Source organism: Balaenoptera borealis, assembly GCF_965194805.1.
Source record: "Balaenoptera borealis genome assembly, chromosome: 14".
Lineage (NCBI taxonomy): Eukaryota > Metazoa > Chordata > Mammalia > Artiodactyla > Balaenopteridae > Balaenoptera > Balaenoptera borealis.
The window spans coordinates 10,027,042-10,041,827 of NC_138875.1; the positions used below are offsets into that span (position 1 = coordinate 10,027,042).

General features: G+C 31.1%; 1 protein-coding gene across 5 annotated transcripts in view; it reads left to right on the plus strand.

The window, feature by feature from the left end:
• CDH19 (cadherin 19) overlaps positions 1–14,786 on the plus strand; it is a 97,866-nt gene that overhangs the window by 23,993 nt on the left and 59,087 nt on the right. For all 5 annotated transcript variants that reach the window (XM_082355194.1, XM_082355192.1, XM_082355195.1 and 2 more), the window contains one exon: positions 13,600–13,899. In XM_082355194.1, the coding sequence (XP_082211320.1) occupies positions 13,705–13,899 (195 nt within the window). In that variant the 5' untranslated portion in view covers positions 13,600–13,704. The remainder of the gene's footprint in view (positions 1–13,599; positions 13,900–14,786) is intronic.

Consider the following 14,786-nt stretch of genomic DNA (forward strand, 5'->3'; position numbering starts at 1 on the left):
GATATAGAAATTAAATTTTAAAATCATAACATTTAACTTCCTAATTCACGTGTTAACAAAATTGCATGATATTTATAATTACATATCAATAATGATATTGGCAAACTAGAACACTTAGACATTACTAGCTGAAATAGAGCTACACATAATTGGGAAATGCATTTGAAAATACCTGGTGAATAAAAATTTAAAATGACCTTATAATTCATAAATTTAACTTCTTGGTGTTTTTTTCTGGAGAAATTCACGAACATGGATGCAAGGTAACAGGTACAAAGCATTTTATTAAACACTGATGGTAAATGAATGAAGAGAAAACAACTCACAGCTCCCTCAGTATGCAATGGATATATAATTGAGATTTCTTCATATATCAATATAATCCAAATCAGTTGAAATTAATGGACTAGGTCTACATATATCAATATAGATAGGTCTAAGTCATTGATTAAATATTCAATAGCAAAACTCTACATAATATATTATTCATGCATATTTTTGAACGCTGAATATATTTTATTTGTAAACATCTATAGAGTAAGTTTTTTTTAATCTATAGAAATAAATCTCTTCATATTCAAGATAATAGTTATCATTTTGATGGAAAGGGAGGAAGATACATGTGGTTTGAAGATTCAGGTATATCTATGATTTTTTAACTATTTAAAATAACAAAATATAATAAAAGGTTAATATTTGAAAAGTTTTATAACACTCAGTGTGCTTAAGTAAAAATACTTATCAAAGTAGACTAATAAGTAATCACTGCATTTTGGATGGAATTCCAATTGTTTTTAATATGTTTCTGTGTATAAAATGTTTAATTACATATAAGCACTTTAATTACATATAAACATTATATATAACATAAACAATAAATTATATACACATTGTTTTCAACAATAAAACAAAATATATACATTGTTTCAGTGTGTGTGTGTGTATAACAGATTGTTCATATTGATTGAGTGTTGGGACTTGATATAAAATATATATTTGAGAATAGTTCATGTATTTGTGCACTTGCTTTTTGAAAATTTTAGACCTGCCACTACTATTTTATGTATGTGTGAATGTAGACTTACCTTTAGATGTATATTTCTTTTGGTATATACTACTCTCAATTACCTTTCATCTTTGTAATCATACATAAGTAAAATCAACAGTAAAGCATTTCTTTATTTACAGTAAAAATTAAACATCTACTTTTCTTTATTCCAACTATTAAGTGCTGTTGTTTTAAATGTTAAATAACACTACAGACTAAAAACAGCTAACATAAAAATATTTTATGCTTGCCACCTCAAGTCATGGGAATGCTACCAGATTGAATGTCTATCTATCTATATTCAAGCATAACTCCAAACAAAAAAATTAATACCTTAACTAATTACCTGAGAAAGAAAAGAAATAGGTTATGCCCCTCAGAGGGGGGAAAAAAAGGATTAAAATCGGTTATTTTCCAGGAAATTCATTATCCCAGCTAACCTTAATTTTAAAAGTTGTTCATTATAACTCTGATGAACTGAAGATTTCTTTCAAGTTTTTATTTTTAGTGTCGTATCCAAAACTGATTTTAGTATTTCATAGATTGTTGACATGCATGTAAAATATCCTGGTATTAAATGCTTGAGAAATGTACCCAAAATTGAATGTACCCAACAAATGGGGAAATCACAAAGAAAAATAAAATTCAAGATAAAAGATTTTAACCATTTGCTTTAAAAATACTGCAGAAATGGCAGAAGAAATAATTCAGTACCTAATATTGTGGAGAAAATATCCCAGAAAAATCAGGACTGGATTGAACTAGAGAAACCAAGACTTGACATATACACAAGAAAAAGTTAACTGAATTATACAGGCTACGGAGATTTGTAGCCTATTAACCTATGCTTCATATCTTAACTTGAGAATACTTAACTTGGGCAGCTGTTTGAAATAATGTTTTTGAAGTTAATATGCAAATGTACTTGTCCTTGGGCACATCATATTTCTCCCCAACTCTGACCCTATTCGACTTCTTGTATTCTTTCAGGTTAGGCATTTTTATCTCTTCTATTACTCTGACAAGTCTTTATTCCAGCTATTATCTATAGCTGGGCTTTGTGATCCCCTTTCTCTCATTAGTTTATATAAGCTCACTTTGATCTTTCTTCTCTTTTTAAGTGGAAGTTAATAATTAGTATCTCCTTGAATTACAAGGAAGATTAACAGGAAAATACATGGAGGACCTACCATGGTGTCAAGAATAAATTTGGTGATTTTATCAGGGTGCTAGGCTATGAACCAAGTTCTCAGCAATCTCATACCACAAACACTTAAGAGTCAGTGGGGATGCAGTCCCTCAGTGACTCAAGCTTGATTGAGACTCCACCATTTCATAACTACAGCATCTGGTTGTCTAAAAAAAGAAAGGTAAAGACAAAAGAATTATTCACAGTTCTTTTACTGCTTCTGTTCTGAAAAAATAGGCATATAACTTTTACTTATATTTCATTAACAAAATTAATCTCATAACCCTGCCCAGTTGTAGTAGGGTTATTGGTAAACCATGATATGTCTACCATAGTGGTCGAAAGATTTTAGTTGCTTTTTTACTCTCTTATTTCATATCCCAGTCACGGTCATTTCAGCTTACTAATTATCCAGAAGTTAGAGATAGTTAATGAAATCCTACAGAATTAAAGCTAGGCTTTTCTTAGAGCAGTGGGGTGGAAGGGAAGATACCATGATAACAATTACAGGTTTTGCTGAGTCTGGAATCACCAAGTGCCCACTTGGAATCTTCGCCTGTAATTTTTGCAGGTATCTCAACCTCAGTATTTCCAAACCTACCTTTGACATCCCCTACACAGGAAATCTCTCTTGAAATCCCATTAGCCATCAAGTTTTGTCAATTCCGTTTCCATATTATTCATTGCTGCTCTTACTCATATTATCCCTTTCTGGGCACCGTAATTAATCTGAGTGCTGGGATGCAGTAGAACCTTCAAGTGGGCAATAAATTGTCACAATAGATGGGAGAAACAGAACAACCATTTCAAAGTCCTGGAATTGCAGATGCTTTTTTAGCCCTGATTAGAAAATTCAAATTATTTCATTGAAAACTAACATCATATTAACTAATGTTTAAAATAAAAATAAGTACAAATGAAATATGAAGGTAGACATTGAGATGGGAAATGTAGGTGATACAGAGTCCGCAAGATATTTCAGCTAGAACAGTTTGAGAACTTAACATTTTTCTATTGCTTCTGCATTTAAGTAAGTAGAGAAGGTTTTAAATAGATTCACACAAATATAGAGTACCTCTTTTTGAAATGAATGTTGAGGCAGGGTCTACAACATAGAAAAAGTAAACTTCAAGGTGCAGTCCAAAACCTTCCCCCAACCACCTATGTTACTACTCTATAAAGAATTATAAAGATGCTTATGGAATAAGGGGGGCTGTTAAGAGGCATTCATTTTCTTTTTCTTTCACAAATAATTAGTCAAATTAAAATAGAAAAAGGAAAATAATCTCTAACTACTTCCTCTGTGATAATATTACCACTCACAGCCCCAAGAGTCTCATTTTACTATTAGTTTCACACTGAGGTTTTGTAAAATTTGCTTTCTTCAAACATTGAGATCCCAATATAAGAAGTTAGACATGCTTCTTTAAATTGATATAGAGAAACATTTTATCTTATTTTTTAAGTAGTATTTTAGAAACCATGATTTTCAGAATTTTTTTTTTTTGAGCTTTGGAACTTCCTGAGCATTGCAAAATGTGTCTTTTGATATATTATTTTGGCCAAGCCTACTCAATGGTTTTCTGAAGACAAAGACATTATATTAATTGCCATCTGCTTTTCTCTATGAGAAGCTGGCTTAGTTGAGCCTAGTTTCAGCCTTCCACAAGCCTTTCAGAATACATTACATTTTTATAAGTTTTCACAGATTGAATAATTATCTGTATGTAACCAAGAAGAGGTCATAGAAAAGACAGTTTCTAATTAGATTCAGTTACAAACTGTGTAAGTGCATAGATTATAATATTTTTCATCCCTTAAGTCATGATTAGTCTTCTTTGAAAACATAATTGTTTTGAGTCACACTGGGATCATTTTCAGCCTGTATATGTCCATGCAATATCACATATTTCTTCAAGCATGACAATGTTTATTTGTCATAGTCACTTAGCATGCTTGGAAAAAATATAATGACATTCAAATCCTTTGAAAATACATGCAGAACACATACATTAGGGACAATGTATCCTACACTATGTTTGCAATAGTCATATATAAAATTTTTATATGTGCATGAAGTTTGCAGAAATCACAGTAGCTGACTACTTCAAAGTTTAGAAATAAAGAAATCATTAGATCTTTACTACCCAGGTATAGGTAACTATTCTTATAGAGCTAGTTTAAAATACTTACATAACACATATAGCACAGGGAACTCTGCTCAATATTATGTAACAACCTAAATGGGAAAATAATTTGAAAAATATATATATATGTATAACTGAATCACTTTGCAGTACACCTGAAATTATCACAACATTGTTAATCAACTATACTCCAATATAAAATAAAAAGTTTAAAAAAAGAATAAAATTTTAATGTCATGGAAAAAATTTTTTAAAATAAAATAAATAAATAAAATACATAGCACATGCTATGTGTCAGATAATATTCTGGGTACATCAACTCATATAATCAAGATAACAACCTGAAGGGATAGGCCCTATTATCATCCTCATTTTTCATGTGACAAAACTGAGGCACCCAGAGGTTAAGCCAATTGCCCAAAGTCACACAGCTATTGGTTGGTAGGGCTGGTCTAGTAATAGTCATCCTTGCCCCACAGGTGGTGCTCTTCACTCCGTCAAGCAGCCTTTAGAACATTTCATTTCAACATATTTGGGAGAATAACCTCAGTCAGGAAATAGTAAACTCTTGATCTTCATTACGGTGCTACATAACCTTAATCTATGTAAAATAGTTATATAATTCATTATAAAACTCTGTGTATATATGTATTAATGAAATAAATATTAAAACTAAAAAATAGAAATACATATTAATTTTACTACATTTATAATTCCTCAATTCACAGATGATTTCTATCTGCATTTGAGGGCATAGTCTTCCAGGCTTTCTTCTCTGAATTTGTCTACACTTATTGTCAAATTAATGGAATCATTTTCTGTGTATTTAATTTCTTTATTTCACCTAACAAAGTGTTGCAGCATATTTCTGTTTCATTAAATGACTTTACAGCACAACATTTACAGCAACATAATGGCTGAATAACATTATGTTAACATGAATTTTGAAATTTGTTTTTATTCAATTGTTTCTTTGTCAACTCTGAGAGCAATTTTGTATATCTTCTCCAAATGGTATATAGGGTATTCAGTGATTTTCCAGTGTTTTAAAATTATATAATGATAGAAAAATATAGACAAATACATATTGGTTTACCTCCAGAAATAATATATTAGAATACCTTTTGAAGTGTTAGAATTAAAGCACTGTTTTATATGTCCATGTTATATATTTTCACAAGAACATTAAGAGAAAAAGATTTCAAAAAAAGAAAGTATTTTCACAGCAGTCACACAAGAAAATAAGTGTGAGAAATAGCCTATGGACATGCAATGGCTAAATTAAAATTAGGTTACAAAAATAGTAAAGACATAATTAAGTTCTATACATATTAATTGCATTGGCAACATGTAGTGAGGAATATAGTCCAAAAGGAGTTTAGGCAAATCTTCAGCACAGAAGCATACCAAGATTTAGCCTTGAAATTATAAGAATAAATCATAGTTTGGTAGCTTGTGGAAGGGGAATAAAAGGTAGAATATGAGACTTTTAAAAATGAGATTTTGCCAGTGTGTATTTCATCAACTGGAATCTGTCTCTTCTCATTCTAGAATATTTTGCATGGTCAGGTTCAATCTTGTCAACACATAAGCACTCCAAATATGGGGCTCGTTAATCCACAGCCCTCCCCACTACTCCAGAACAGAGTTCACAACAGCCAGACCAGGAATGGAACGACTCCATATTTTAGGACACTACACACATAGTGAATGGGGAAGGCTGTAAGTTCAAAGAGGGCTTAGGAGATTCTCATACAGGTGTTCTGACACTATATTGCTTCATGTGTGGCATACACTTTTAATTCCACAATAAATACTCAAAATGTAAGTCTAATGAGAGTTTATAAATGGGACAAAGAAAAGGTCTTTAACATTCTAGATCTATTAATAAAGAACTAGCACATGGTTAATTATAATTTTTGGTTCAAAAATTGTCTTTCTTCCTTCTCACTTATATCTGCAAGCTATATCCACTCATTTCTTGTTATATTCTTATTAGCAGTTCTGAGAAAGCCATTTAAAAGCCTTTATTTATAATGTCACTCTAAGAGACTGCCAAGTTTCCCTTGATTTTTGAGATCACAAATAGGATTAAGTTTCTATATTTATCCCATCCACATTTCCCCAGCTCCAACTTTTATCTCCCCACACACAGCCACCAAATCCATCATTCTGACTTATTCTTTCCCTTTTTTTTTTTTGTGACCCCAAGAATCTTTAGAGTAAGAGGGAAAATGATGGTCCAAAAGGAGATAATAGAAAACATTTTATTATGTCTAGTTTCAAGACTGGTCCAAATGTTAATATGCAATTTATAGATCTTTATTCAACTTCAATAATGTGAACTATCAGTGACAGATGTCATGCACAGTGTTAGATATCTATGCATTTTCTTTCTTCCATTCAGTAAAGCACAATGTATATTGTACACTCCATGCCCTTAAAATTAGATTTCCATTCCTACCTCTATTTGGTACTATGCAGGTCACTTAAAATTTCTGAATAGACATTTCTTCATATGTGAATGTAAAGTATTACATGAAATATACTTTTCTATACTAAAATCATGTGATTCTACTTGGATATAATATGTTGATGCTTACAGTAATGTTACTCAAATATTATTATAATTATTTTATTATGTAATATTGTGTTAGTATCCATGCCATTTTATTTTTATACATCATGTAGTTTGAAATATACTATAATCTACATTTTATTTAATATTTACAAATATGCCTAGATACTGGCAATGATATGATATCCAAACACACTAACATGAGACAGTGTTAGCGCATTTTTTTCATATTGAAATATTATGCAGATTCGTATCCACGTATTCACCTGACTGTAAAATATAACCAAGATTGCAGATGTAGGTCACTGGCGATTTCTCTAGGGCCCATTTCAGACATACTAACTGATAACAGTTTTCCTTATTAGCCTGAACTCAGCCCTGAATATTTCTCAGACTGGCACTGCTGACAGCTGTCAACACTCTTCAATCAGAAGTGGACTATTATTTGAAACGTTTTTCCCTTCCCCTGAAATGTATGACCATTATAGAATATTTGGAATATACAAGAGTGTAAACGAAGTCACAATAGTTCATCATTCGGGCATGCTTACTGCCACCGTTTCATTCCTCTATTTTTATATTGAGGTTCAAATGAAAGGGTATTCGTATCTGTTTTGTTATGATATAGGAATATGAAATAGTGATAGTTTAACTTTAAATATTTCAATCATACACTTAAACTGAAAAAAAATAACATATGGTAGAAAAATCACCCAGGTTTAATGAATATTATGATTTGACACCTTTAGATTGCTTTAGAGGGAGGAAAATGTGACAGACGCTTCTCAACTTCAAACTTTAAACCAGTTTCTCTTTCTCCTATCATGTTAATTACCATAATAAATTTTGTGTGTTGTTTTTCTTTTCCTAGGCTTATTTTACAAAATCAATTTATGAGAATAGTCTCACATGGCATCACCTTACAACTTTGAAACATTTTTATCTTGTATCATATGGTGCCCTAATTTGAACTTTTTTTTAATACATTTTTTCTAGTTAATCCAATTGATCTTTGCCTCTAAGTGGACAAATTTTTCTAGGTGTAAAGCAGTAAAAAAGAAGCTCTTAGTTTATAGATTAAGCTAACTTCTAAATATACTAAATTTGGACAAATTATCTCCACAATGATTGTCCAAATTTTCAACTTCATTAACATTGTGTAGGAGTTCTATTTTCTGTATATTTTCATCAATGGCTGGTACTAAAATATTTAATAATTTTGGTCCATCATAGTGATTTAAAAAATGCAAAATAAATCATTTTTATTTTTGTTGTTGTTGAATATATATATATATATACATTTTTTTAAGATTAATTGATTGATTGATTGATTGCTATGTTGGGTCTTCGTTTCTGTGCTAGGGCTTTCTGTAGTTGCGGCAAGCAGGGGCCACTCTTCATCGCGGTGTGCGGGCCTCTCATGATTGTGGCCTCTCTTGTTGCGGACAGAGCACAAGCTCCAGACGCGCAGGCTCAGTAGTTGTGGCTCACGGGCCTAGTTGCTCCGCGGCATGTGGGATCTTCCCAGACCAGGGCGCGAACCCGTGTCCCCTGCGTTAGCAGGCAGATTCTCAACCACTGCGCCACCAGGGAAGCCCCAATATATGTGTTTTAAACACAAGTGAAGAATAAAAAAATAGCTGTGCAAATACTTATTAGCCAATTTCAAGGATATTAATTACCAGTATGACCACAAAGAAACTTTTATAACTAACAAAATTAGCAATATTTTCTCTTTATCATCTAATAACCAACTTATATTAAATATTACAGATTCATAAAAATGTTAAGATAAAAATAGGCTTATACAAATCAAGATCTAGATAATGTCTCCGTTTTACACTTGTTCTTGTGTCTTAAACATCTTTTAATCTACTATAATATCTTCTTTAAAACCCTTCACTTTTTTTCTCAAACTACTGACATGAAGAAACTATATCAGTTTTTTGATAGACAAATGCTATTTAAAATTCATTGTGTATACGATCTCACACATAGTGTGATAAATGCAGACTCAGTGTCAGTATATCTGGAGTAGCTCAAGACTCAGCATTTTTAATAACATGCTGCTGTTCCACAGATCACAAGGTGGGTAGAAAATCCATAGAAAGGTTAACAATTTGGATTTGTTTGGTTATTTTGGTTTCATTTTTTGGACATATTTTTACTTCTGTAAGACCATCATCACAATCAAGATAATGAACATAGCCATCACCCCCAAATTTTCTCTTGTGACCCTTGGTAGTACCTTCTTCCTATTCCTCTCCATCTCTATTCTCTCTCAAGAACTTATCTGTTTTCTGTCCCTGTAATAGTTTTGAATTTTCTAGAATTATATATAAATGGAAACATGCAATCTGAATTATTTTTTGTCAAGCTTCTTTCACTCAGCATAACTATTGGAGATGTTACTTTGTGCATCAATAGTTCATTTCTTTTTACTACTGAGCATTATTACACCACATGGACATACCACACTTTGTTAATACATTAACTTGTTGGTGGGTATTTGATTTGTATCCAGTTTTGGCTATTATAAATAAAGTTGCTTTAAACATTCTTGTAAACATCTTTGTATGGACAAATAATTTTATTTCTCTGGGGCAAATATCTGAGAACAGAATGACTGTATCATACGGTCAGCGTATGTTTAAGTTTTAAACAAACTGCGCATCTGTTTTCTACAATGGTTGTGCCGGGTTCCATTCCCACCAGCAGTGCATGAAAAGAAACTATATTCCATTTGGTGCAGCAATCTATAGTCTTAATTATTTTATGTTGATTGATGGTACTTTTAACATTTTTTATACGTCAGTGATTTTTTTTGTCCTATTGGTGTTTCAATAGAGGAAACCAGTGTTACCTACTCCACGATTATAACTGTCTACTTCTCCTTAGCACTGTTGATATTTGTTTCATGTATTCTAAAGCTCTGGTATTAACTTCAGTCACATAGGACTGTTAGGCCTTTTTGATTAATTTACTTTTTTATCTTTATAAATGCACTTGTTATGTCAGGTAATACTTCTTGTCTTGAGGTCTTGTTTCTGAGATATTAATACAGCATTTCAGCTAACTTACAATTATTATTTTATGGTATATCTTTTCTCATCCTTGTCCTTACAACCTATCTGTGTATTTATAATTAAATTATTTCTTTAGTACATAGTTGGGTTAAGTTTTTAAATCCAAAACTGACAAACAGTGCATATTATTTGTTGTGTTTTATTAATCTCTTTTTAATGCAATGATTCATTTGGTTAAATTTGCTATACACTCTTGAGTTCACTTCTTTCCCCTTATTCTCCTGTTTATTATTGTACTAATAAAAGGTAATTTTTAGAATCTTATTTTCCCTTTCTTAGTCACTTAATATGGCCCTTTGTTTGTTTTCAGTGATTGCTCTAGTGATTTTGATGTGCATCCTTCACTTCTCACAGCAGTCTACTTGAATACTTGCTATATCACTTTATCTATAATGTAAGAAGTTGACCACCAGATAGTTTAATTTCCCACATCCCGTTATTTGCGCCATTATATTCTACATGTTATATATCCCATAATATTGTTATTAATTTATAAATAGTGAATTATTTTCAAAATATTAATAAAAACAAAAATAGCCTTTTATATTTATCTATATATTTAATATTGCCTTCTAAATTCATTACTTTATATTGGTTCATATGTCCTTCATTCTGAAGAGTTTCTACTTAATATTTTTATAGTGCAACTGTGCTGTTGATTAATTCTTCTAATTTGCTTTATATTACTCTTGTTTTGAAGGATATGTAATTACATGTTAAAAGTTTTTGTCTCAGAACTTTATGTATGTCATTCTATTGCCATCAGTCTTACATTATTTCTGATGAACATTTAATGGATATTCTTATTATTTCCCTTTTTTCTCTGGTGAGTTTTTAATATTTTCTCTTTATATTTTATTTTTAGTAATTTTACAATAACATGATTTTTGTTTGTTTTGTTTTATTCTTGCTTAGTGTTTGTTGAGTGTCTTTTTGGGTGGGATATTGTTCTGCACATTTGAAAAACCATTGGCCACTATTATTTTCTCTTCTTTCTTTTTGGGACTTCAGTTATATATATATGTTATACTATTTGAGATTGTCCCATAATTATTGAAATTCTCTCTATTTTTAAAAATTATTTTTTCTACTGTCTATGTTATCTTTCTACTTTAATTTGAATCATTTCCATAAAACAATCTTTAAACCAATGACATTTTCTTCTGTAATGTTCAATCTTTTGATAAAACCATTTTGGATTTCAGATATTATATCATTCAATTCTAGGAGTTTCATTTTTTGAGTTTTTCTTTTTCTGCTGTGTTTCATCATATGGTCACTGAAATATTTGATTTAGACAATTGTCATCAATAACTGGTAAAACTTTAAAAGAAAGGGTGACTAGGAAATTCATAATAAATGATTCAAATGACAGTACATGAATCTACTAATGAATCTTAGGAACAAGAACAACAACTTCAGGACAGGAAACAAAACATGACAAAACTAAGTATTTTGTGCCTCCAGATATCATGGAATATGAAATATACAGCATCAGCTATGAGTATTGTTGACAAATATTTTAAATTGCATCTAATCAAGACTCTACTAATTTAAAGGGAATAAAGAACTATATTAAACCACACTATGGGCATGCAGTCAGAAAAATCCATAATGTGGGAAACTCTATAGGATCAATGACCTTGTTTGTTCAAGACATAAATGGAAAGAAAAATTAAATTTAGAGTCATGAATCTTGTGGATTAACTGAGACTTAACGAATGTCTCAACAAACTGCATTGTGGACATAGCTGAATATTGACTCAAAGATGTTTAAAGAATTTTAATTTGAGCATTGGTTGGATATTTGATTATATTGAAGACTTACTCTTAATTTTTAGTATTCAATTTTGATCTTTAAAAACGTCCTATAGCATTTGTGCCCAAGTGTGTTTGTGTGCGTGTGTGTGTGTGTAATGAATGGTTAAAATGATAATGACATTTGAAATTTGTTTTAATATCAGGAAGTGGATATGTATATAGATTAAACAAGACTGACCATGTTTTGATAATTTTGAACCTAACAAGACTGACCATGTTTTGATAATTTTGAACCTAAGTAATGGTATATAGGTGTTCATTATACTATTCTCTCTCTGTTTAGATGTATGAAGATACCGTAATATAAAGTTAACATAGATGTTATTTACCCAACATTTTAAGCATAATTCATATCACTGTTAGTGATAGTTTTACAAATGTATACAAAATATCTTCTCATGAAGAAAACTGTACTTGTTTCAAATGTTTTCATTATTCACTAGCTATCAAAATATATATTTTAGCTATTTCTAAGCAACAGACATAAGAATTTCAAATATTTAACATAAGGGTGAAATTCATCTTTAATTTTCACCTCAGCTGAATTACTTCATGACTTTCATTAAGTAAACTTATAACAAAGAATACATCTGCTTGAAGGAATTACAGAGGGACTGCAGGATCCCCGTTTATGACAATGTGTTCTTTCTTAATTAGGTGTTTTTAACAACTCTTCCTAACAAGAGCCAAAGACCTAAAAAAACCTGTCAGGGACAATCAAAAATATGTGGAGAAAATTCAAAACAAGGTCATATGAAAAACTCCTAACAGAAAGAGATTCTATGACTTTTCTGCTGATTATGGCATTGTAGATTGGACAAAATTATTTTTCTTCATTAATCCCAAACAAACAAATCCAATTTGGTTATACGGAGGCGCTATATAGATGTGGAAATTGCAAAGTTATTCAGTTTCATATAAGGGTGAGAATTACCAATCATTTCATGGAGAGCTGGTATGATCAATATCAGGTAAATGGAAAATTTTAAATGGAAAAGTCAGTAGCTTGAGTTTTTTGTCTTAATATTTAAATACTAAAAGATACCTTTCATCTACATTTTATGTATTATAAACATTCAGCCATTTTACCCAAGCACTGTAATTTTTCATTTATTATTTTAAAATAGCTTTATTTCTTTGTTAAGATGAAAAACATTCTTTCATATCTTTTGCAATATAAAAATATCTTAACAGATTTCTATTCACATGATGTTTTATAACAGTATAAATCAGTGTAAATGTTTAAATCCCCCAGGTTTTAAGCTGAATTTTCATTTCGTCTATTTAATTAGCTATGTAAAATACCATAACGTGGGAAAGTGGATGACAAAGCGTATCTATTGAAAAAAGAGGAAAAATGTCAAATTTTTCCCTGGCTTGATGGTTGATTTAATTGGATAGTTTGAATTTTACTGAGATAGAAAGGAAGAAGTAAGCAGGTTAAATTTTTAAAAATATCTCAGTGTCAGTTATCAATCAAGGAGATTGCTAGAGCAACTTTTCAACCTTCAGGCAAATTTATGACTACAGTGACTGAGCAGAAATTTGTAATTGTACCATTCAAATTATTGTTGAGTTACAAAACATAATTAAGTAGCTTAACTGGAAGATGAGTGTATATTTCTGTTCCATTTTTACAGATGCAAAAGTTGTATCCTGTTTTTAACAATTACGTGAGAAAATGTTATTTTTTAAATGTCGAGAATTTTGTTTTGTTTTTTGTTCTCTAGGAATATGAAAGATACCTAAGAGTTAAAAATATTACAAGGGAACATAAGATTTTTGTTTGCAACATACTGTTCCTCTGAAGAGTACCAGTTGGAATCAAGATCAGAATGAATTTCTGCTTATTGCTGCCTTTTACGTTGGGAATTCCTCTCCTATTGCCTTGCCTTATAGCAACAGAAAACTCTAAAACAGAGGAAGTTAAGCACCCAGCGGGATCTCATTTGAGAGTGAGGCGGGGCTGGATGTGGAACCAGTTTTTTGTACCAGAAGAAATGAATAAGACTAGACATCACATTGGCCAGGTACTGATTTTCTGAAAGTGCTACAGGAAATAACCTTGTAAATCTGATCGAAAGAGTGAAGGAGGCTTTGGTATTTGATGAATTCTCCGTTTTTCTTAGTGGAACCATTAGAAAGCTTCAAACACCAGCATAATTGATTGTTATATTTGCAAGCACCTAAGATAGTCGCAAAAACTTGAAGAAGAGGGAAAGCTCTGGTTTTTAAATTTCACTTTAACCTCATACAAAATTGCAGCATTTATCAACATCTGGAAATGTGATGGTGTTATTTTTGGTAATGGATCAAAGCCACCACACGGAGAACAGTAATGTTTACCAACGGTATTTAGCCTGATTTTCCATTATGCTAAGTAGGTGTTGATTTACCCCTCATTAATTTTTAATGAAGCAGATTAATACCAAATCCTTTTACAGTTATGTAGCTTCAAGAGCCTACACACTTCATTTGATTAGTGAAGTTGAAGTAAAACAAATAATTATTTCATTTTCTTATAAGAATACATTTTAAGAAAATTTCCTTAATGAGACAAAACATTTCCTATTTATGTTTTTGGGTTTTATTATTATTTGATTTTCTTCAAACAGAGGTAGTTATAATATCATGTCCTTCTCTGTAAAGCTCTTTCTCTGGATGAATGAACTGAAATAAGTTTAACCACTAATTAACTGACACTAAAATTTAATTGGACCCAAAGGGTGAAGCACTCAAAATTTATTAACTCTCTTTTTCTAGCCCTTTTAGGAGAGCTGCAGTGTTAGTGTGTTATCTGGATTCCATGAGTTCATCTGTCCCATCAGCCAAATAAATGAGTACATTCAACCAAAGGCTTAGATTAGGGTTTTAGGCAAACAGATTTCAATCGTGTGTGTGTGTGTGTGTGTATGCA